Source organism: Diabrotica undecimpunctata, chromosome 1 (genome assembly GCF_040954645.1).
Source record: "Diabrotica undecimpunctata isolate CICGRU chromosome 1, icDiaUnde3, whole genome shotgun sequence".
NCBI classification, from domain to species: domain Eukaryota; kingdom Metazoa; phylum Arthropoda; class Insecta; order Coleoptera; family Chrysomelidae; genus Diabrotica; species Diabrotica undecimpunctata.
This window is the reverse complement of record NC_092803.1, coordinates 185,836,067-185,862,251: the sequence shown is the minus strand read 5'-3', so window position 1 is coordinate 185,862,251 and position 26,185 is coordinate 185,836,067. Positions and strand designations below refer to the sequence as shown.

Sequence of the window (26,185 nt, the reverse complement as noted above, 5' to 3'; positions counted from 1 at the left end):
AATAAGTGAAATGTTATGCGAAAAGGGCAAGTCTATGCTAGTTATTGACAAGTACAAGTATAACTTCCATAAAAAACTGGCTAATAATATTAAACGTTGCAGTGTGTAGAAAGAAGTTGCAAAGCATTTGTTAAAATCCGTAAAATAGTTTCGAAACACAATTCAGATTTCTGCCTTAATCTGAGCCTTCTAAAAATTGCAAGGCAAAGCAGACGTTGATAAAGATGTTAATAGAGACATGGGGAATCTAAAATTTGCATTCCACGACATGTCTCCTCAACTAAGCAGAAATCATTAGCGAATTGGTTTCTTGTACTCATACAGAGTAGATCCGAATAAAAGTACAAGATGATAGTTGGAAGGTAATAACAAAACAGCTAGCTAGATCCGCAATAACCAGTAAGGACGCATCTGTGGAATATCTAACGTTGTAATTAAATTTAAAACCTTATTTGAAAATTAAACCATTTGATTATTAGAAAATAAAAGAATAAAAACAAACGATGTGTGCTAAGTCAAATAAAATACTAGAACCACAAAACTCATAAAGTTAAAATCACGCCTCAGAATAGAATACACCTGCTTTTAAAAAGAGAAGAGGAGCAAATGTGCCCTGTTCGTGATGGTAAAATAAAAAGTAGCTGTAAAATATATTCTAATTGACCTCTCAAGATATGCCGTTGGCAGACTGCATCACCATCTTCCAAACACATTTAAGGAATGTTAAAACACAAATATGTAGCTAACTTAATACCATTTTTGAAATCATTTGAATCTTGTGAACGAATTTTAACATATTGCATGACTTTGATTAAACATTTTATTTGTCTTTAAGTTATCTTTAGTCAATATTTTGTATATTTGTATTCATATTGTATATTTTCAGTTTAATTATTGTGTCTTTTCATGGTCATAAACCTAAATCTACGGGGTTGAAGTAAAATAAGTAAAAAAAAGATATCATGTCTAAGAAATATGTATCTAATATAAAACTACAAATTATTGGAATTACGACGTATAAACAATAATTAACAGTATAATGTACAATCATGAATTATCGAGTAAATAAATCCCCTCAACTAATTAAAATAAACATCAACAGCTTAGTACATCCCTGCCACCGGGGACCTACCATGCCTACTGGTTCTTCTTGACTTGTTGCGTATTATCGATTCTCAGTATTATCAGGTATTATGACCACTTTGTATTGATGGCTACTAGGGACACAACAAAACAAAAGTAGATTAACATTTATAGGAAAAATATATTATATTATCATAGTTAATGTTAACTCAGAAAATATATTATCTTCTAAATGTATTTTTAAAACTGTCTTTGAAAATAATAGGTACTGGTTTATCATCTAAAATATTTAAGTTTCTTGAAATTCTATAAAAATGGCATTTTTTTTAGTAAATAATTATCACATCCATTGTTTGTAGGATAAAACCTTTTGTATAATAGTTAATAGTTAAAGTATATTAGATACCATCTAGTTTTTTTTATGCAAATAACTAATATTGCTTTGTTATTACTTCTAAAAACTATTTAATTAATTGATAAACTAATGAAAAACGATAAACTTTCAAAAATGTTTTATTAACAATAAATTAAATAAATAGTTCCTACAAAGTACGAGAATATTTCCTAATATTACTATCGCTACAGGATTCTAGAATCTCCAGGTACCACCTACATGCCATGTTGGTTTAGCTCTATTAGGTCCACTAACTACTTTGTTCCATCCTGCTTGAAAATCGTGATCATTTCCATGATTTTTTACCTCGACGCCAGCATTGGTATTACCATCATCGTCGCGATTAGCTCCTGGATTTACTTCCCAATCTGGTTTGGGCGATCTCTTGAATCTCCAGGTACCACCTACATGCCATGTTGGTTTAGCTCTATCAGGTCCACTGACAACTTTACTCCATCCAGCTTCAAAATCGTGATCGCCTCCATGATTTTTAACTTGCACACCAGCGTTGGTATTACCATCATCGTCACGATTAGCTCCTGGGTTTACTTCCCAATCTGGTTTGGGCGATCTCTTGAATCTCCAGGTACCACCTACATGCCATGTTGGTTTAGCTCTATCAGGTCCACTGACAACTTTACTCCATCCGGCTTCAAAATCGTGATCGCTTCCATGATTTTTAACTTGCACACCGGCATTGGTATTACCATCATCGTCGCGATTAGCTCCTGGATTTACTTCCCAATCTGGTTTGGGCGATCTCTTGAATCTCCAGGTACCACCTACATGCCATGTTGGTTTAGCTCTATCAGGTCCACTGACAACTTTACTCCATCCAGCTTCAAAATCGTGATCGCCTCCATGATTTTTAACTTGCACACCAGCGTTGGTATTACCATCATCGTCACGATTAGCTCCTGGATTTACTTCCCAATCTGGTTTGGGCGATCTCTTGAATCTCCAGGTACCACCTACATGCCATGTTGGTTTAGCTCTATCAGGTCCACTGACAACTTTACTCCATCCAGCTTCAAAATCGTGATCGCCTCCATGATTTTTAACTTGCACACCAGCGTTGGTATTACCATCATCGTCACGATTAGCTCCTGGATTTACTTCCCAATCTGGTTTGGGCGATCTCTTGAATCTCCAGGTACCACCTACATGCCATGTTGGTTTAGCTCTATCAGGTCCACTGACAACTTTGCTCCATCCGGCTTCAAAATCGTGATCGCTTCCATGATTTTTGACTTGAACTCCAGCATTGGTATTACCATCATCGTCACGATTAGCTCCTGGGTTTACTTCCCAATCTGGTTTGGGCGATCTCTTGAATCTCCAGGTACCACCTACATGCCATGTTGGTTTAGCTCTATCAGGTCCACTGACAACTTTACTCCATCCGGCTTCAAAATCGTGATCGCTTCCATGATTTTTGACTTGAACGCCAGCATTGGTATTACCATCATCGTCGCGATTAGCTCCTGGGTTTACTTCCCAATCTGGTTTGGGCGATCTCTTGAATCTCCAGGTACCACCTACATGCCATGTTGGTTTAGCTCTATCAGGTCCACTGACAAATTTACTCCATCCGGCTTCAAAATCGTGATCGCTTCCATGATTTTTGACTTGCACGCCAGCATTGGTATTACCATCATTGTCGCGATTAGCTCCTGGGTTTACTTCCCAATCAGGTTTAGGCGATCTTTTAAATCTTTGTTCATCATTACCTTGGGCGTGCGTTAAGACTATTAACGCTAATATTAAAATAAAAGTTGATCTATGTTTTAGCTTCATCTTGAATCTGAAATGAAAAAAATTGAATTTTATTTTAAAGTGATGGAAAAATGATCGCACTCATCAATTATATGCAGACACCAGAAACTTTTTCATATATAAAAAGCGAAACTGAGCTAGATATATGAAGAAAGAAACAGAAAATTCAATAAAAAATGCTGGTTATATACCTCAATAATTGCTGCCGTATGCCGTAAGATCTAACGCAAAAGAATTTTTCTATCGCCGAATAATCGCGTTGTGTAATTTTCTAAAGATATCCATTCATAACTGCATCAGAAGCTGGCACTTAATATTATTCATATATACTTAAATGGTATTCAGAAAAGGGACTGGAATAAGACAGGGAGATTCCCTGAGTCCTCTATTGTTCCACCTGATTATGGATGAAATAATACAAAAAGTAAAAAGGATACCAAATGGGAGAAAAACCACTTAAAATAATCTGCTATGCTGACGACGCAATACTACTCTCTCAAAATGAAGATGATTTACAAAGTATGCTGCACCAATTTAGTATAACCGCCAGAAAATTTAACATGTTAATTTCCCCAAAATAGACAAAATGCATGGTTACAACAGCAAATTTACTAAGATGTAAATTGGAGCTGGAAGGTGAGATAATAGAAAAAGTGATTAAGTTTAAATATCTAGGCATCACATTATCTAGCTACGGAAAGCTCGAAACTGATGTGGAAAAATTAAGTGAATAGAGCAAACAGAGCCGGAGGCTACCTGGATGGAACAATATGAAGAACTAAAGTTATCGGGAACGAAACGAAAGGCAGAATTTACAAAACAGTCATCAGACCAATAATGACATACGTGGCAAAAACAAGACCTGATACAGAGAGGACAAAGAGGATGTTAGAAACAGCAGAGATAAAAACACTCAGAAAAATTGATGGTAAAACACTATGGGATAGAGCTAGAAGTACAGATATACGACGTAGATGCAAGGTGGAGAACATCAAGAACTGGGTAAGAAATAGAAAAGTAGAATAGAACGGTCATATAAGCCGAATGACAACAAATAGAGTAGTAAAGACGGCAAGAGACGATTCCCCAATAGGAAGAGGATCAGTAGGAAGACAACGAAAATGATGGATCGACAACTTACTGGAGGCACATTGAAAAACACAGTCAAAGACAGAGTCATCTCTATATAAAAATAAGAAGAAGAAGAAGAAAAAGGGAGCTCTATCTGCTCTAACTGTAGTCGAATAATGATGCTTGGATGTTGATCAAGAAATAGATGCCTGTTTCGTAGACTGTACCAAGGTTTTCGACAGAAAGATATTAATAATAAAGATCTACGAGTCAGGGAGGAAATATAAGAATAGAAGGTCAAATATTGGATGAAATAAAAGTAAGATGAAGAGTGAGATAGGGCTGTATACTGTCGCAACTGCTGTTTAAGATCTATAGTGATAACATTTTCCAGAATGTAGAAATTATAAATAACAGGAAATATGCAGATGATACTGTTCTGTTCGCAAGAGCATTGGAATCTTTTAAACGTTTACTAGAAAATATGAATATAATATGCTATAATTAACGTATAAAGATTAATCTCAAGAAAACTCAATATATGATTTTCATAAACCAATCGCAAAGCTATATGATTACCACGATTTTGGAGCTTTGATAAATGAAATAAATAGTCAAAACGTTAAAATTTGCAGATATATTAAAACTTTCAGTGTCTGTTTTCATAAAAATGAAGAAATTGTTTAATAACAGTGGGATTAAAATATGCAAGTTTACAAAATATAATCTAGGAAAGATGGAAGAATGAATGTCCTGGATGAAAACTTTACGATGGTGGTTAGAGTGCATCAACAGAATAGCTGTACAAATTAAAATAGCGTTAATAATACCCAATATCTGATATAATAAAAGGAATATTAAGAAGGAGGGCAGGATAGGCCTATACCTGAAAGATCTATGTGGAGTACAAGACTTCAGTAATTGAGAAAGAGTGAAAGAGAAAAAAAAAACAGTTAAAGCTTGCTACGACGACTAATAATGGAAGAAATCATACTGTGAGATTAAAGTAAAGAGCTTCTAGAAATCTTTAAATATTAAATTAGAGAAAAATATTTATCACAACAAAGATGAGGACATCGAAATTAGCAGATTAACAGATTTTTAATAAATAGAAGACAAAGAAGAGTAATAGGAAATACAATAAACATAATAAAAAATTATCCAAAGTGTAGATAGAAGAATAACAACACGAAAAAGAATAAGCATTTCACCATGAAGAATATTATCTAATTTTAACAACAATTTTATAAATATCAAGAATACATACCTTTTTATTTTCCAAGTAAGTATTTTCTTGTTCAATGCAGATTTCGAACTGTTGACTCCATCCCATGATTTTCATTTTATACCCCAAAAATATTGAGGGAGTACCAATATGGTAGTACTTTACCATTTACCCGTAGAACATTTCAGTTCAACACGGGACTTTACTTTATTATTAAACAATCATTTTTAATCACTTATTTTTAGTAGCGTGTTATATTTTTGTATTCAATAATAAATCAATTTATCAGTATTACGTAATCGAATAGTATTTTGGGATTTGTTAATTTTAAATTAGAGAGATTGTCAGATCACGAAAAAATTAGGAAATGGATAGAACTTTGCAAAAAATTAATTATCATTTGACACATATGTACCTAATTTTCTTCTTCTTCTATCTTTCCCAATAATCTAACATTGGCATTCATAGTAACTGTAATAATTTCGTTTGCGGCATTTTGAAGTGAATACTTCTTATTTTATTTAATCTTGATATCTAGAAATATATCAGCGGATGTCGGTACCACTCTCGAAGATTACAGAGCCAGGATATTCTTGTTCGGCCTGGGCTTCTTCTTTTATCGATTTTGCCCCGTATGTAGAGATGTAGAAGATTATTCTTCTCATGAATTTCGTTTTCTTTTTCATTCGCAAAACTACTCTAATTCGGTTTACTCTTTGGTAGATCCACATTGGTAAAAGTTTTTTAATATTTTCATCAGTATCTCCAAACTCTTTGTTCTGTACAGTAAACTGTATTAAGTCTTATTGTAATATCTTTATTTAAAAAAGTTAACCATAGCTTATTGAAAGGAGCTCTTGTTTCTTCAATGCGTGTTCTTATATATTTTCTTATATCACAATTGCCATTAACATTGGTGGCCAAATAGGTGATGTTTTTGACTCTTTCTAGCTGTATTCCACACGATCTGATCATTATCGATTATATATCTGTTTTGCTTACCTCTATAAATTTGATCCTAGAAGTATTGCTTTGAATCATAAACTTTTAGTATTATTCGATATCATTAGAAATAGCCAGTGTGTTTGTATGTGTTTTATTTCGAGCATTTTATTAAAAAAGTTTTATCATCGTCATCATCCTCGTCATCACTGGCTTGACAACTCTTTTTGCGTCTTGGCCTGTTCCAGGATTTATTTTCATTCCTGAAGATCGATGCATCTTGATAAACGGCTAACCTGGCAGAAGCACATATTTAGCAAAAGAAAACAACTAGGCTTTAAATTTATACATATGTACTGGTTAATTGGTCGAAAATCTAAATTAACATTGAATAACAAACTGCTTATATACAAGGCTATTTTCAAGCCAATATGGACATATGGTATTCAGCTATGGGGCACCACTAGCAATTCTAATCTTGCAATCCTCTAACGCTTCCAGAATAAAATATTATGGTCTATAGTAAATGCTCCATGATATGTTACATCCTCCTCTATAGAAAAAGATCCGGAAGTACCTTCGGTAAAAAAAGTTATAAATACATAAACGTGTGTGGGATGCATCGTGTATTAGTGAGACAAAACTCAAGTCAGTTTTGAAAAACAGAAAAAGTGTAAATAGGGCATTAGAGGTCGCACAATGTAAACGTAGACCACACTTTAAGACTAAAGATATTCTTAAAGGTTGTAGTTATAAATGGGCGTAAAAAGAAAGAACATATTTCTGTAGAGACGGTGTTAAAAAAAATTAAAATATAGGAATACATTCGAAATTTCCAAGGTAAGTCTCTGAGGAGTTTTCAAACATATTGGGATTCAGTTCAAAATGGAAGACAATACAAAAGCCTTGTGTGAAAGATCTAGTGTCGTTTACAAAAATAACGGGATTTTAAGAAAATATAATAATTTTAAAACAGAACACGCTTGATTTGTTTATTAAGACAAAACTTGAATTTTTACTAAAGATTGAATAAAACGGACTTGGCAAGACAAGAACATAAAATCCATCAAACACACTGATACTGATGGAAAGAGACATATATTCTATTGCTTGGGGGTGGAAAACATGGTTGTATTGATGAAGCAGATCTTGTGTTTTCGTTAAAATCAAAATCAGCGGATTATCACGATAACATGAATACGGAGATGTTTGTGAAATGGTTGAGAGAGAAATTGCTTCCAAGTTTACATGAACCATCTATTATAGTTTTGGATAATGCCCCATAACATTCGGAAATTTTAAATAAGCAACCAACATATTCCTGGGCAGTATATAAAATAAAATAATGTTTAACGGATGAAAACATTTCCATTTTCTCTTCCATAATTCTCATCCATAGTTCTTTTAAGGCGAAATTACTACAGTTAGCTAAAAGAAATAAAAAACCAAAAATAAAGTACCCGTGATTATACATAGTTTTGGACTAAGCTTAAAACTTCCAGAGTTATTTCTACTTTAGTTTGACAATACGTCCTATAGGATTTTTAAGGGCTTTAATCCAAGATGGCATGGCCTGCTATAACTGCAAGAAGTCTGGCCACAAAGCATCTCAATGTTCCGAATCCACAGTTCTAAAAGATTAATATTCAAATAACGAAAAATCTTTACCCAGACTTAATAATGCAGTTTCTCAACAAACACATACACTATCAGAAGAACAAATGTCAATTTACCACGTTTCAAATAGTGTAGTTTCGGAACTAATACATCCACTAGAACAAGACCCAATGTTAGCATCCTAATATTCTACAACTACTACAACACTACAACTAAAATAACAAGTATTACTCAAGAATCTAATTCTCAAAAACGCACCGTTCGTGATATAATTTCACCTGAAATTAAGCCTCACAATGTAAGGCGATTCTTAAGCCGAAAATTTGTCCCCTAGCCCTATATCACGGCTGCTAGAACTCGCAAAAACGTTCATTGAAAATCATTTTCCATCTTTCGTTCTTGATACACTTAAATATATCCAACTAGATATGCTTTTAATTAATATTACCTGTTGTTCTGATCCTTTAAGTAGAAAGTTTGATACTGTACACAATCTTAGCATTAGAATTGCTCTTGGAGCATTCCAGATAACTCCCATCAAAAGCTTACCAAGTGAAGCAGGTGAGCCATCTTTACTTTACTGAAGAATGTATTTAACACTATTTACAAGGCAACTTCCACTGACCTAGATCCAAGTAAACCTTTGTATGACAATACCTTCAACGATAAGTACATGAACTACTCTAATATTAGGTCTTAAACACCAAAACTTTACAATGCAAGAATTCGAATGTACTGTTCTGAATTAAATATTCAATTTGCAAAAGTTTTTGAAGTAAACTCCTCTGACAACTGGTCTTCATGGACTATTGAGGAACCGAAAATCAATGTATCACCAAGCTTAAATATTAAGCATTAAACAAATCCAGCAATCTTTAAAGCAGAGCTGAACCTTATCTTGAACCAGCAGTATAACGATTGGTTTAAAATATCTACCGATGTATCAAAAACTGAACATGGAGTTGGTGCAGCTATTATTACATCAGAAGGTCCCTTAAAATTTGACCTTCACACTTATTTTACCATATACTTATCAGAACTTTTTGTATTGTTCAAAACCCTACAATACATATCAAACACATCTTCTCTAGTTTTATTTTTTCCGACTGTCTCAGTGCAATTAAACCCATGAAAAATCTCTACTGGAAATATCCTATAGAGAAAATGATAAAATTGAAACTTCACAAAGCCCAAAAAGAACTCAGAACAGTAAACTGCTTGTGGATACCTATCCACATTGGTGTCGAATGCAATGAATTAGCAGATGTAAAAAGCCTTTTTCAAAAATAAAGTGTTAGTGCGTGAAACCGGGAGTGGAAAAATTCGGTTTCGAAACTAAAACAGATAAATAGTAGCATTTCACCGTGGCAACCAACAGCAACAATCAGAATTGAAGATCTCAAGTAATCCTTACACGTCTCAGACTGGTCCATAGTAAGTATAAACACGCACACCTATTCTCAAAGAACGAAGCTCCAAAGTGTTCAGTTTGTTTAACGACAGAATACTAGAAACGTCTGAAGAAGTTCTGACGGCAGACTTATATATATTGGGCAAATATTTTCGCAAGTGGCGACTTCAACCAAATGCATCCAAAACAGAAGTTAGTTGCTTTCACCTGAACAATAAACTTGCTGAAAAGGAACTCAACATACGGTTTGAAAATAGCACACTTACCCACAACAAAACACCGAAGTACCTGGGCGTAACACTAGACAGAACGCTATCATTTAAAGAACATTTAACAAAAACTGCCCAAAAGTTGAGTACAAGAAATAACATTATACAGAAGCTCTGCGGTACCACCTGGGGAGCATCGGTTTCCACTCTCCGCTCTACTGCCTTAGCCCTTGTTTTCTCGACCGGTGAATATTGTGCTCCAGTCTGGCTACAGAGTCCACACGTAAAAAAGGTCGACAATCAGCTGCACAGCACTATGAGGATGATAGCTGGTACAATTAAATCAACTCCCACCCAATGGCTTCCAGTATTAAGTCACATCCCATCTCCACATTTACGACGAGTCGACGCACTTACACGTGAATACAAAAAGATCATGAACAATATAAACCTGCCGATCCACCAAGATACCGAGGATGCACGAAATACCCGTCTCCGTTCTAGAAAACCACCAATGAAAACGGCAAGACTGATACATGAGGAGTTCAACATTACGAATGCATGGTCCCAAGAATGGAACGAATGGCAAAATAACATGCCCTGCATTACCCACAAGCCACCAGGTTTTGATCTTCCACGCAAAACATGGTCCACTCTAAAAAGGATCTGAACCAGACATGGTAGATGTGCATACATGCTACATAAATGGGGAAAGAACCCGTCTCCTCAATGTGACTGTGGGGAGAACCAAACCATCGACCACATTATTCAAGAGTGTCCCTCAAGTTCCTACAATGGTAGCCCTGAAGACTTCCTGTTTGCAACTTCAGAGTCAATTGATTATATAAATACACTTGATGTTTGTTTGTAACTATTTAAAGTTTGTCAAATACCTATATTACTAGTGTTTGTGTATTTGTTCTAAATGTGTTGTAATTACCATACGATAAATAAATAAATAACGACATTTTGCTGAGTATATTTAAATTTTTGTTGTTTATATACTTTGAACAAATCGGTATCCTTAGTGGCATCTGCAATGTGTTTATTACAAGAAAGATTAGATCTGTAAGACCCTAATTCACTATTAAACCATTGCACGTATGTTTTTTTATCAGTTTGTCGTACTTTTTTTGGTGAAAATGCTTTAATAGTTGTTATAAGTTTCGGTAAGAAAGACCATCTTTGTACTAACTGGAACACGTTTAAGCTTATATAAACCAGAAGAAGTAATAAACATTTGAAATGTTTGATTAGTGTCAACTTTATGCTCAGAGTTGTCACGTAGTGGACCGTATAGACCATTTCCTAATTTACTGTCCTAAATATAGCAGGGAAAGACGCGTGTATGGTATCCCAAATAACTTCCAAACCGTACTTGGAAATAATTTTGACTGCAGAAAACTAATAGGGTATTTATCTAGTATAAATATGTTGTATAAAATTTAACTATGTAAGTGCTGTTAATTGCATTTAAATATACTGTATTCGTTAAGTCGCTAAACGTTTATCCATAAAAAAATTATATAGCCGATCATGAATTATATTACATATAACAAAGAACAAAGTTATGCATATATTGGCGCATATCTATCAATTTTGCTATCAATGATGGTTATTCAAGAAAACTCTATATCAACAATTGTATTCATTCTGGTCTGGGAAAAAATAAGAAGGCAGATGGTTGAATCATATCGCTAGAAAAAAGACTGATAGAATCCCAAAACTCTTGATTACCTCCGAAGTAGGTACTAAAAACAGAAAGAGACCACATAGAAAATGGCTTAAATCGTTGAAGGAACATTTGAGGTCACTAAAAGTGTATCATCGAGAAACGTTATAGCAGTATAAAAAAAATATAATAACTAACATACACAGCTATATCCGTGCAGGGATCAAGAAAAAGGAAGAGGAAGAAAGACTGCTGGACCAACGCTAAAGGTAAGAGGGAATGATGCTGAAAGGTGAAGCTAGCAAAGTTAGTCACACTGTATGAGTTAGAATGCGTGAGTCAGACTGTGGGGAAGGAGGAAATGCCCATCTGGGAATGATGCCGAACTAGGAGCGATGAGTGTTTTCTACGCGCCACGTGGAACGAGACAGGGAGCCTCCTTGCTGATGAATAGAGTGTGGATGTGTGATTCGGAAGTAATGCCGGCCTTACAGCGGTCATTCCGCTTCCGGATCGCTGGATGACAGAGGAGGGTCTGGTTTAGCAGGTAGGCGTTCGGCGTAGACTCGGCGACGAGAGGACATTTTAAAGTACCTCGGGAACTATCGCCGGGAGTACGAAGAACGAATCCTGAACTAAAGTTAGTCAGGCGGCGTCCTGGACTGAGATGTCTTTTGAAGATTCCAGACTGCCCCTCTATAAAGACGAAAAAAAAGTATAAAAAAATGAGGTTTAATATAAACTGCTGTATAGGTGTTGCTTGCAGCTCATTAGAATTATTCAGAAGCGCGGCCAATAAAATTAAAATAGCGATGATGATTTCCAACCTCCGATAGGAGAAGGAACCTGAAGAAGAAGATATGTGTTGCAGAATATTTTCTATATTATATGCAAGAGAGTTATACTCCTATAATTTTTACATTCCAACAAATCTCCCTTTTCATGTAGGGGTTCTATGATTCCTGTACACGATTCGTCTTGCAGTAGAAATTTGTCCCAGACTTGAAGAATGATACCTATTGTAAATTTGATGTATATTGATATTATTCCCATATTTGATTAAGAGATGGAGTTGACTTCTGGGGAATTGTTGATTTTGAGTCATGTCATCGCGTCTCTCACTACCAACGTTGAAGGAAGTTCTCCATGGGTTATTGTTTCTTGGTATTGAATCGTTGATTATACCTAACAATATGTCTGAATGTTTTCTCGAAATTTATATGTACATATGTAGTCACATGTACTCGTAATTAATATATACTAAATATATAGGGACCTAGTGCAGATAAATAGATTTGTTGAGGTGGTTTTAGACCTGTCCCACTGAGACTTTTTCAGATGTATTCTAGTCCACTAGACCTAGATTATAGATTGCATTCGCTAGCCTGACCCCTTCTAAAAGGTCTAATAAATTCGACACTTAATCTTTCATGTAATGCAAAGAAACACACATTTGCCTCGCCAGCCATAAAACGTGCTCTGCTGTTTCTTCTTCTAGATTACAGAATCTGTATTCATCTGCTAATCCCATCGGCTTTGGTCCTAGGGTAACAAAAAGAACTAAAATTTGGCATTACAATTTCAAGGGCAAATCCCTGTTTGTTTTTCAAAGTAATATTGATTGTGTTTAAGACATTTTTTTCGATAATTCCATTTCTGTGATACCTGTAATTATTTACAATAAAATTAATGCAAAACCAAAAATAACTTTATTTATAACATATAGAGTTGGTTATATAATTATAATAAGCGTATACAAACAATCTTACCGACAACAATAATAAAGTTTACAAACTAACATCAAAGTTGTTTAAAATATTATTATATTATTTATAAACATCTAAGAAATAAATATAAATATATTTAATTGATTGTTTTGTCTCAGATAAAAATCGGATAAGTGCCCACCGTATTATCTAATCGGGCAGTCCTCTTCCTAATTTGGGAAGACTATTTTTCCATGAAAAGAGAATAGGAGAACATGCTACAGTTTGTACTTATTTTGTTTAGTGTTTACCATATTCGTTTTGATTGATAGATCTGTATTACTTGAAACATATGGCATATCTCTCTTTACAGGCGCTGTACTCTTCTGCCAGTCCTATTTTGGACGCTCAATTATGTTTAAGTTCTTTTCGATCGGTATTTTGGAAGTTTCTACAAGAGAGTTTCTTGAGTGAAGCTTACTTTACTTATCGTCAGCCTTATATGAAAAGTACCAAAGTCCCAAAATAAGTAGGTAAAAGTGAGATTTTTGCGCCATCTGATTAATATTTATGGTATGTATGCATAGCAGGACAATAACTTTCAAAAAAGTCAATCGATGTCGCTAGAACAGAAAAACGGAATTCTACCCAAAAGAGCGTAGGCGCAAAATTTCGGGCCAATGCTTTTTACATGCATTCATTTTTTTTTCGAATCCTGAGTAAACTAATAAGTCTTTTTGAAAAATTTAAACGCACAATGAAAGAATACATTATCACTGAGGGCCAAAAGTCCCTGAAAACTTCTATAATGTTTATTTTAATACGTTACAGGGGTGAAAAAAGAGAAAATTTAGTGTGATTTTTAATTTCAAATATCTCATTCAAAAAAACTTTTTATTTATTCTAAGGGACTTTCGGCCCTTGGTAATAATGTAATCTCTTATTATGCGTTTAAATTTTTCAAAAGTATTAGTTAGTTTTCTCAGGATTCGAAAAAAATGAATGCATTTTAAAAGCATTGGCCCGAAATTTTGCGACTACGCTCTTGATATTAGAGTTAACATATAAGATCTAATAATGTAAAATAAATGTAAACTAATAACTTTTAACGGGTTTTTACCCAGATATTTAGTGGCTCTAAACATGTACACCTAGACACTGATGATGGAATATGGATTCCGAAAACGTTTTGTCCTTTTGATATAGCCCGATTGGGTTTTTTAATATATAACTTTTATAAAGGATTTTAATAAATTTTTTATGATACATGGTATACAGCCAGCTACAGGAACTTATTTTCCTTTTGGTTATATTACTTTCTCTCCAACTAGTCTGTCAATATCTATCTTGGAGGCTTCTTCTTTTTATTACCTCATCAACCTTATCTCTAAATGATTATCCGTCTGCTGCTCTACCATGTTCGTTCAAATTTTGTTCCAACTATTAATACTGCTGCAACTTTTTAGGTATAGTCGTGTTATTATCATTCCCGTTTTATTTTCTTCTTACCGTTCTAAATGCAATAATTTTTTTTTAATTATTGTCGTTTTTTTCTTAATTATTGGATATTCTCCAAATTTTAGTTTAACACGATGCTGGGCTTACTTTTCCTTTTGTTCTCTTTAATATTTCTGTTATTTCACCTATGTCTTTGTTTAGGGTCTATATATAAAAATAAACATAAAAAATTTTAATTAAAAACATTTAATTATATGTCATACAAAAAATAAATAATTAGAATAATCAACACAGCTAAATAAATATAATTTTAAAACTTCCAAGTACCACCTACATGCCACGTTGGTTTAGCTCTATTGGGTCCATGAACAACTTTGCTCCATCCCGCTTGAAAGTCATGGTCTTTATCTTTATTTCTGACCTCTACGCCAGCATTGGTGTTACCATTTCCATCACCGTTGGCTCCAGGGTTTACTTCCCAATCTGGCTTCGGTGATCTCTTGAATCTCCAGGTACCACCTACATGCCACGTTGGTTTAGATTTGTTGGGTCCATGGACAACTTTGTTCCATCCAGCCTCAAAGTCATGATCTTTACCCTTATTTCTCACTTCTACACCAGCATTAGTGTTACCATTTCCATCACCGTTAGCTCCAGGATTTACTTCCCAATCTGGCTTTGGCGATCTTTTGAATCTCCAGGTACCACCTACATGCCACGTTGGTTTAGCTTTGTTGGGTCCATGGACAACTTTGCTCCATCCAGCTTTAAAGTCATGATCTTTACCTTTATTTCTTACTTCTACACCAGCATTGGTGTTACCATTTCCATCACCGTTAGCTCCAGGATATACTTCCCAATCTGGCTTTGGTGATCTCTTGAATCTCCAGGTACCACCTACATGCCACGTTGGTTTAGCTTTGTTGGGTCCATGGACAACTTTGTTCCATCCAGCCTCAAAGTCATGATCTTTACCCTTATTTCTCACTTCTACGCCAGCATTGGTGTTACCATTTCCATCACCGTTGGCTCCAGGGTTTACTTCCCAATCTGGTTTTGGTGATCTTTTGAATCTCCAGGTACCACCCACATGCCATGTTGGTTTAGCTCTGTTGGGTCCATGGACAACTTTGTTCCATCCAGCCTCAAAGTCATGATCTTTACCCTTATTTCTCACTTCTACGCCAGCATTGGTGTTACCATTTCCATCACCGTTGGCTCCAGGGTTTACTTCCCAATCTGGCTTTGGTGATCTTTTGAATCTCCAGGTACCACCCACATGCCATGTTGGTTTAGCTCTGTTAGGTCCATGGACAACTTTGCTCCATCCAGCTTCAAAGTCATGATCTTTGCCTTTATTTCTTACTTGTACACCAGCATTTGTGTTACCATTTCCATCACCGTTAGCTACAGGATTTACTTCCCAATCTGGCTTTGGTGATCTTCTAAATCGTATTGTACCACCAACGTGCCAAGTTGGCTTTCCTTTGTTGGGTCCATGGACAACCTTGTTCCAGCCAGCTTCAAAATCATGATTCTCTCCCTTTTTGTTTACTTCTACACCTGCATTAACATTTCCTTTGCCATCACCGTTGACATCTGGATGTACTTCCCAAGGTTCTGGCTTCTTTTTGTCATCTTTAGCATCAGTTACAGCTAATATTGCTATTAGCAATAAGCACAATGAGGTAACGGTAAATTTCATTTCGAATTCGAATCTGAAAAAAAATATCTATGTGAAAATGTTATAAATATAGAGATGATTAAAGAAAATAACAAATTCAAATATCACAAAGAGAATTTTGAAGTTTGATTGGTTATTTATCGAAAGATGTTGAAAATCATTCGAAATATAGTCTGAATATCGTGGTTAAACCTAAATGACATTTTCAGGTATTCAAATGGTATCTTGAATACCTAAGTGACTGCAAAATTTTGGCGAAATGATGGAAAGTATGGGGAAAATTAAGACTTAATCTTAATATGTAAATGTCAAACAATCCGAAAATTATATTGTTTAAATATTCTGGACGACAAGGTCAGTTATGTAAAAATCTTTAGCAAAATTGTTTAAGAGTTTAAAGTTAGAGTTGAAGATAAATAGAAAATACAAAAATCTGCGCGAAAATAAAACAACTTTTTGGGAACTATCTTTGGAAACAGAAAACAGAACCAAAGAATATATAGTACAAATATAATATTAATTGAACCATATTTCTCTTTTCTTGAACTCATTGAATGAAATAAGTTAGTCAAAACACAGTAAGAACAAACACCAACAATTAAAAATTATATTGATCAGCTACGATTTTGTTACAAAGGAAACAAATATATTTTTAAAATAATAAAGGGATGAAAGGAACTCTATTAACTATTATTTAAAATAATAAAGAAATCTGATTCATTAACTAATAAATTCAAAAACATAAAAAAAGTCTAAGAAAAACGTTCAAAATTATATCATAACATACCTGTATATTGTTCGAATATGTACAAAGTGTAATATCTTTGTCTTCGATGTCTTCAGTTACAAACGTTGAATGTGATTTGTATTCGTAGGACGAAGGCTTGCATCTTATAGTGCAAATATGTCGAGATTACTGGTACTTTACTTTTACCGCAAATATGCAGTATCAATGTTTATGTTTGATTTTGCAAACTAATGTATTGAGATAAGAAACGGGACTTTACTGTATAGTATTTAGAAAATTTTATGTTTTTCTAATAATAATATTTTCTTACGAATTATGTTAATATGTATTGTATTGCAATTGAACATTATATGAATTTGTCAATATTATTTTGGGATCCTCCATCGTTGGTATTTTTTAGTTTACGTTATATAGTATTTCTAAGAACAAAAAAGTTCAAAAAGAATTTTTTTATATGATTTCCATACATCAATTAGTTATCAACATTTTTTTATAAAATCCACAAGGAAAATAAATTCCTGTAGCTGGCTGTATACCATGTATCACAAAAAGAGGTTTAATCTTTGTATGTAGGTATATTTAAAAACCCTTAAAAGGGCTACATCAAAAAACACAAACTTTTTGGTAACTTCATTTTTTGTAAAGGGTTGTACCCTAATATTTTGGTGGCTCAGGCATGTTAACCTGCTTTTTAACCTGATGATGGAATTATTATTCCGAAAACGTTTGTGTTGTGTTGTGCTACCGTTCAACTACATCTTTTATTCAAACATGGTAATAATATCAATATACATCAAATTTACAATAGGCATAACTGTTAAAGTCTGGGACGAATATATATGTCAACAGGAATCATATGACCCCTATATAAAAATAGAGATTTGTTGGAATGTAAAAATAACAGGAGTATAACTCTTCTTCATACAATATAAAAAATATTCTGCAACACCTATACAGCAAAAAAATTAATGGAAAAATCCCAATAGTTGCCTGTATAGTATAGTTTAAAAACTTATACAGAAGTAAAACACTTCAAATTTGTATCTTGGTATAAAACATTTAATTTAAAACTTTTTACAAGTGTCGTTCAAAATTTACAGGTGCATAACGTACGGTTTTCGATCTAAACTCTAATTTCACTATTTGGGAGAGTGAGTCATCGTTTGAAGGCGTAGAAGTGGGGAAAGACGTATGAAAATCCAGTGGCGTACACTCACTTTTATTTCAACGTTAATTATATTATATTGTTTAAATAATATTGTTCAAAATAGGCCACAATATATTTATCTGCAGGTTTTTACTGAAGTTTCCATCTCTATATCCAAAGACCGTTTTCAAAGATATAAATTATATTTATTATTATTTTATTTGTTTATTATTATATATTTATATATTCTTATATTATTTTCTTTTTTTTTTCTTAACTTTAAAAACGGTCTCTGTACTAGAGATCGAATCGTCAGTAAAATAAACATGTAAATGGATGTATTGTGGCTTATTTCCAACATTCTCCCTAAAAATACGGAATGCCACAAGCAAAAAGCCACAGAAAAATAAATATTGCTATCATTTGTATATTTGAAAACGATCTCTTTATATAGACATCGAAACGTCAGTAAATTAAACATTTCAATTAAATATATTGTTACTTATTCCCACCATTATTTCTAAATATACAGAGCGGCAAGCAAAAAGCCATAGAAAAATAAATATTACTATCACTTGTATATTTGAAAACGATGTCTTTATATAGAGATCGAAAAATCAGTAAATTAAACCTATAAATAAATATTTTGTGGCTTATTCCATACAGTCTCTTAAAAATACAGAATGACACAAACAAAAAGCTATAAAAAACAAGTAATTTTGCAGAAAGCTTACTGATGCCACCAGGCTGTCGCGGAAGTTACGCTAAAACGTCTTTTGACGTGACCCGTCCTTAAAGAGTTACACAATGAAATTTTTTTAAAACAAATTTTAAGACAATTTCCCCACCACCCGAGAGGTATGTCTTGTGGCGCGTCACTTTTTAAATGGGTGTTCGCCAAGAGCCATATTGTCCCATTTAATAAAATAAACAAAACACTTAAACAGTATACAACAAAACAAAATAAAATCCTATAAAATAAAATAAAATTCTATAAAAACAAAATAAAAATAATTTTGGATGTAACAAAACATTGTACTATTCTATTTAAACACAAACACTATACACACTTACTATGTTCTTCTCGTTTTTTTTTTTGTTTTTGGTTTTTTTATGCTGATGCTTACTAAACTATTAGAAAATATTATTTGCTGTCTAAATCTGAAGATGCAGTGCTGCTATCGCTGTCATTATCTTCACCTAGTGTAATTATAATTGGCTCTAGTAAAACTTTGACATGAGTGTCAAGTTCCCACATACGATATTCTTCTTTAATTATGTGGCCTATACATTTAGCCCATTTCTCTGGAGTTACATGGAGGACTGCTTGAATCAAAAGTTCCTTAACTTCGTTTAATTTGAGCGTTTTGTTATTGCGTGCTACTTTTCCTTTCACTTGCGCCCAGATAAGTTCAATGGGATTAAGTTCGCAATGATAAGGTGGTAGACGTAGAACTTTGACACCATAATCTTTTGCAGTTTCATCCACAACATATTTAAGATATTCACTTTTCCTTAACCGTACAATGTTAAGTAGTTGAATTTTGAGCATTGATTCTTCGTATGCAATCCCCTTTTCTGTAAGCCATTCTTGAATTCTCCCTTTCCGCCATGCCGTCTTCAGTAATTGTTCTAGTCTGCGGCTATGATATGGCGCATTGTCCATAACAACCACAGACCCAGATTCCAATTTTGGTAAGATTCTCTTAAACCAGCGCTCAAATACTTCGGAAGTCATTTGTTTATGATAATCACCTGTTTTTTTTTTACTTAAATTGAAGCAAACCATCATCAAAGAACCCTGTATCACTTCCTATATGGGTGATAATTAAACGCCGTCCCTTTCCTGATGGAGCTTTTAATCCTGTAGACCAGCCTTCTATAAATGCTTCGCGTTTACTTTTGACATTTAAATGTTGCCAAACTTTTCCAACTGTATGACCTTCGTTAATCCAGGTTTTATCCAAATAATATATTTTGCATCCAGTGCTGCGAATTTTTCGTATTTCTTCTAAATATTTTCTTCTCCACAGAATAATTTCATTTTTTTGTAATAGCATACTTTTTCTGTTGCGTTTTACATATCGAAAGTTCATTTCGCTCATGGTTCTGATTAAGACCCTATGAGATATCTTGGGTAAAGAGTCATCGTTTTTGAGCTCTTGAGAAATTTTTTTCAGTGTTGGAATTTCACTTCGAAAATAAAATGAATGAATTTTTTGACGTATAATATTCCTTGTCTCGTCATCGAAAACAATGCTTTTCCTACCTCTAGTTTTACCTTTTTCTTGCTTTTTATTTTCCGATGTATTTTTAAGTACACGATAAATACAGCTAACGGATACTTTTGTTAAACTGCTACAAATGTCGATCGCTTGGCTAACATTTAATGCCATTTTTCTGCCGACAATTCCTTCATAAACGTTTCGTATCATTATCTTCCCGGACGTTGACATTTTCCGTCTCTTTTGCGGCTTTTCATTTTTGGAATCAACATCAGAATTTTGCTGTCTTCTCTTGGAACAACTCGGTTTTTCGTCCATTGTATTTCAATAATCTGTGTATATACTATATATACAATAATTTCAACAATTCTGTATAAGAATATAACTAAAAATTTACTATAAAACGACAAACTATAACACTCTTATTATCTATAAGGTTAATAATTACACGTGTTAGTATATTATATATACTAAACGTTTTATCAATACTACAATACATTATTGTTAAAACAGTATTGACAACAATAAGTTTACCAACTTATCACATAAAATATACTCACAAAATACATTACCCATAGAAACGCCCATGTAAAAGAACCATTCCTCCTGCGAAAAAATAATAAAAACTAGTTTTTTATGGCATGTCTGCGTCCGAATTGTAAAACGGAATTTCCTCGCTAATTCCAACATTGCCAAACGATTGAAAAATAATGTTTTAAAATATCAATTTTTATTTTATAAATTTAAATATGTAACGAAACGGAACATATAAATAAAATTTATTTCATTACAATTTTGTGCTTAATTTTTACTATTGAAAAAATCATGTTTTTTTTGTATTTTTATGACGGTAATAATCGCTGCGTGGAAGAATACAGGTTTTGTATGACCATAATTACTACTTGTGAACAAGATTTGGCTACACTGTACGACAACTCCTGGTCAGTTTTTCTATAGAGAAGCACAAATAAATATACTACTTTATATATTCTGTAATTTCTTATGAGGAAACGCAAATTGCAATCGAGAAAACAGGCAGTTTTCGAGGGCCGCTGTGTACATTTAAATTTGAGGATATTCCGCGTTTAAACTATGATATCACTCTTCTGAATTGAGGGTTTCTACTATAGTTCAGATCATCCTTCTTTTTGTACTTAAAGCTAACTCTAAAATAGTAGCGGTGGCATCAATATATGGTTTAACATGTTTCAAAATTTAAATTCTAATACGACCCTAGGTCGATGACAATGGATAAAGATTTTAATACTTAAAGAGCAACATGTTTCTTTACTCGACTTGAACATGTGGTTCTTGTCAGTTAAAACGACAGTTGAGAGTTGGTCTGTATCAATAAGATTATTAGTAATCTCGTCAATAAGATTAATAACAGAAAAAAGTAAAAATGTATATAAATATCTCTAGAGGAACAAAGTACCCAGACAGGAGATATACCAAGAGAATTAAGAGAGAGAGAGAGGGTTTAAGTAAAAGACGAATTATTATAGAAATATCTTTAAGGCAACTATTTCAAGGATTTTTCTTGTACAGCCTTTAACTCAAGCAAAAGAATTTAATATGACAATCTCGTCTCAGAAAACTTAAACAATAGTAGTCAGCAAATAACCAACCAGATGTAAAATAGAAATTGATGGCATCAGTATCGAACAAGTAATGGAAATAAAATACCTGGGAAGTACAGCTAAACAGATTTAACTGCAAAGGTGACGATTTGACACGACCAGACACGACAGACGTTGGTTGATGCGGTGTTGCCTAATCGAATATTATTTTAGAGGTATTGAACTGTAATATTAATACTCCATAATTACTGTAATGAGTTTATAATTATATTTATTATCAAAGCAATAATATCAAAGTTAAAATGTTGTAGGTAATTGATAAAATATGTCATTTGCTAAAGTTATGTCATAATCATTAAAATAAACTGAATGAATGGAAGTCTATTAAATTAGAAAGCTAAATTTGTTTCATATTGAGAATTGCGATATTTAGTTAAAATAAATTGTTTCCAACGGTTGTGGAAATAAGCTTATAAAAATCGATTCTCTTAGAACCTCTTAGTTTTTAACATGAAAATTCAACAAACAATACCTATTTCACGAATTACGAAGTTATCTGACAACGTAGCAAAAGCACTAAAATGTATGTTCAATGTTAAGTATATGGATGTTTACACTTCGGGTGTTTGCATACAAATGATTATTGGCTCCTCCCTTTATCGATGAAGTGACCTTGAACGTTGCAGTTATATCTGTTAAGTTATACACTGTCTAGCTATGAGGACCTGGACAAAGAAGTGAGAGATCCAGTACAAAAAGCAAATATAAGCTAATATATTATAGACTGGCAGGATGCCTTAATAACACTATATGGCGAAACAGACACATTAACACTGAGATGAAGTCAAGAATTTATAAAGCAAGTGTAAGACCAATAATGACATATGCCTAAAAAACAAGACCCGACACAGCCACAACGCAAAGGCTGGAAAAGGCAGAAATGAGAGTACTGAGAAGAATTACAGGAAATACGCTAAGAGATCGAAAGCGAAGTAAAGACATTAGAAAAAATGTAACGTATAGTGTATAAATAAATGGACACAAAATAGAAAAAAATTATGAAATAACCACATAAGCAGAATGGAGAAGACCCGTGTCGTCAAAATAGCAAGAGATAAGTCACCAATCGGCAGAAGTATCGGACGATCGCGCAAAAGATGGAGTGACAACCTTCCATAGAGGTATTAATCTGCCAATGAACAAGCAGAATAGCTTATAAAGAAGAAAAGGAAGAAGTTTTTGTTTTTTGGAAAAGACTAAATAGACAACAGCTATCCGGTCTTGCGAAAGAGTCCATGTTTAATATATCCTGTTAAATAAGTAAGTTAATCGGATAGTTGTTTTCACCCAGGTGTTGGATAGTGAAAGAGAATTACTACACTACATGACGACAGAAAATAATTCTGAGTTCTGATAGTTCATGACAAGGAAAAAGTTTAGTAACCTTATTGTATTTCATAAATCTAATTTTTTACGAATTTTTATTTTTCAACATTTAATTCAACCGCTCATCCGCAGAAATCTTTCGCACAGCAGTTTCCAAAACTACAATTGCCATTTGGATCACCAACCTTCGAAAGGAGACGGCGCCATGAGAAGAACATTTAATTGCCTGATTTGTTTTAAGGGAACATTAAATACAAACATTCAAGGTTTTAAATGAAAAATTTTATTTTAATTTATACAAAAAATAAATATTAATTATAATAAACACATAACAATTAATACCATTATTTTATAATTTCCATGTGCTATCTAGGTGTCATGTTGGTTTAGCTCTATTGGGTCCATGGGCAACTTTGTTCTATCCAACCTCACAGTCATGTTCCTTAACCTTATTTTTTACTTCTACACCAGCTCCAGGATTTACTTTCCAATCTGGTTTTGGTGATCTTTTAAATCTCCTGGTACCACCCACATGCCATGTTGGTTTAGGTTTAGCCTGTGTTGGGTCCATGGACAACTTTGTTCCAACCAGCTTCAAAGGCATGGTCGTTACCTTTATTCTTGACTTCTACACCAGCATTGGTATTACCATTTTCATCACGATTATCTCCAGGATTTACTTCCCAATCTTATTTTGGCGATCTTTTAAATCGTATATTACCACCAACGTGCCATTTTAGCTTTTCTTTGTTGGGTCCATGAACGTCCTTGTTCCCACCAGCCTCTCCATTTTTCTTTACCTCCACACCTGCATTAACGTTTTCTTTACCATCACCAATAACATCTGGATGTACTTCTCAAGGTTCTGTTTTTTTTTGTCATCTTTGACGTCGGTTATAGCTAATATTGTCACCAGCAACAAACACAGCGAAGAAGCGACAACCTTCATTTTTAATTAGAATCTAAAAGCGTAGATATATAAATATTCGCTGTAAAAAGTTATGTAAATTATAAATACACCAAAGAAATAAACAAAATTATAAATTATATAAAATTTGAATGTGTATTTATTAAAAATATTTTTCAATTTTTGAAGTGTGTTCAGAATATCTTGACCAAACGAAGTCACTAATATTGCATTTTTTGTGCATAGTTGTTAAATAATTTATATTAAAATAAATTAATTAATAAGGCCATAAATTTGGTAAACAAATCAACAGAAGCAAACGTATAACAGACTCAATCATCATCATCATTCTGGCTTTACAACATTGCGCGGGTACTAGCCTCCTCAAGAATTTCTCTCCAGTCGTCCCTATCCATCGCCGTTCTCCGCCAAGCACGTATTCCCATATTTCTCATGTCTTTATCGATGTTATCAAGGAACCTAGTTCTGGGTCTTTATCTTCTTCTCTGACCAATGGGTCTATCAAAGAGATTTTTCTAGCTGGGTCATTTTGTTCCATCCGCATTATATGCCCTCTCCACCTCAGACGTCCTATCTTAATATGTTTTGCGATATCAGGTTTTTTGTATATACAATAAAGTTCGAAGTTGTATCGTCTTCTCCACACTCCATTGTCATTCACTGCTCCATAGATTCGCCTTCGTACTTTTTTTTCGAAACATCCTAACATATTTTCATTATTTTTTGTTAGAGTCCAAGTCTCTGAACCATATGTTAGGACTGGGCATATTATTGTTTTGTAAAGTTTTATTTTTTTATTTCTCGATATAATTGTGGATATAAGAACGAGATTGAGCCCAAAATAGCATCTGTTGGCTTTGCAAATTCTGCGGTTTATTTCTGCGGTAATCTTATTTTCAGTGTTGAGGAGCGGTCCCAGATATACAAATTCATTAACTGCTTGGATGACGTCGTTTTCTATAACAAGTAGTCGTAGGATTTTGTGGTTGCGTGCTTATTTTCAGATACATCATTTGTTGGTATTTATTATTAAATCACTTTTTGTAGCTGATTCTTTTAATGCTAAATACGCCTCTCGTATAGCGTTTTCCGTTCTCCCAGCAATATTCCTATCATCAGCATAGGCCAGGATTTGCACTGATTTACTATATATTAAACCAGTGGTTGTGATTTGTGACATACGTATTACTTTTTCCAGAGCCAGATTGAACAGTATTCGGGAGAGATCGTCTCCCTGGCGCAGCCCGTTATGTGTTTTAAAAAGGTTCAGACAGTTCCCCCTGAATTCGTACTCTACATTCAACTTTTTCAAGAGTTAGTTTTGTTAAATTTACCAAAACTAGTTTGGTATTCCTAGCTCTTTCATTGTTTTGGACATTTCTCTTCTTTTCACAGAGTGGTAGGCTGCTTTGTAGTCTATAAATATGTGATAAGTGCCATATTTCAGTGTTTTTTCCAAAATTTGTTTCAGGGTTGCAGTCTGAGGAATTGTCGATTTGCCACCTCTGAAATTAGCCTGGTATTTTCCTACTATCCGTTCTGCATATGGTGCCATATGGTGACATAGCACTGTGGAAAATATTTTGTACGCTGCATTTAGAAGCGTAATTCTTCTGTGGTTAGAGCAATCAAAGATATCTCCTTGTTTGTGTATGGTGCAAAGTATTCCAATACTTCAATCATTGGGGAGGGATTTCTGTGTCCATATTTCTTTTAGAAGCTGCTGTAATGCCATTATGGTATCATGGCCACCTTCTTTGTATGGTTCAGCTGGCAGATTATCAATTCCGGGTAGTTTGTTTCTGGCTAGTTTTTTAACTGCATCTTTAACTTCAAGAATCGTTGGTGGTTTCTCTTTCCTCTCGTCTGTTCCACTTACCTCATCTCTTCCGTCTTCCAGGTTTTAAATAGGTCGCCATTCTG

General features: G+C 33.8%; 2 protein-coding genes across 2 annotated transcripts; both read right to left on the bottom strand.

Moving 5' to 3' along the window:
- Positions 1 to 1,580: 1,580 nt before the first annotated feature.
- On the bottom strand, positions 1,581 to 5,722 carry LOC140432708 (acaloleptin A-like). Its single transcript, XM_072520773.1, has 2 exons — positions 5,592 to 5,722; positions 1,581 to 3,281 (listed from the first exon to the last, which is right to left on the bottom strand). The coding sequence occupies exon 2, from the start codon at positions 3,272 to 3,274 to the stop codon at positions 1,673 to 1,675; it is 1,602 nt and encodes a 533-aa protein (XP_072376874.1). The 5' UTR covers positions 3,275 to 3,281; positions 5,592 to 5,722; the 3' UTR covers positions 1,581 to 1,672.
- Positions 5,723 to 14,794: 9,072 nt separating this feature from the next.
- On the bottom strand, positions 14,795 to 17,195 carry LOC140432707 (acaloleptin A-like). Its single transcript, XM_072520772.1, has 2 exons — positions 17,036 to 17,195; positions 14,795 to 16,282 (listed from the first exon to the last, which is right to left on the bottom strand). Exon 2 carries the CDS (start codon positions 16,267 to 16,269, stop codon positions 14,875 to 14,877), a length of 1,395 nt encoding a protein of 464 aa, XP_072376873.1. The 5' UTR covers positions 16,270 to 16,282; positions 17,036 to 17,195; the 3' UTR covers positions 14,795 to 14,874.
- Positions 17,196 to 26,185: the final 8,990 nt, after the last annotated feature.

Bases quoted from the DNA above. Each gene is read 5' to 3' on its own strand.
- LOC140432708 (XM_072520773.1), bottom strand. From the start codon at position 3,274: ATGAAGCTAAAACATAGATCAACTTTTATTTTAATATTAGCGTTAATA.
- LOC140432707 (XM_072520772.1), bottom strand. From the start codon at position 16,269: ATGAAATTTACCGTTACCTCATTGTGCTTATTGCTAATAGCAATATTA.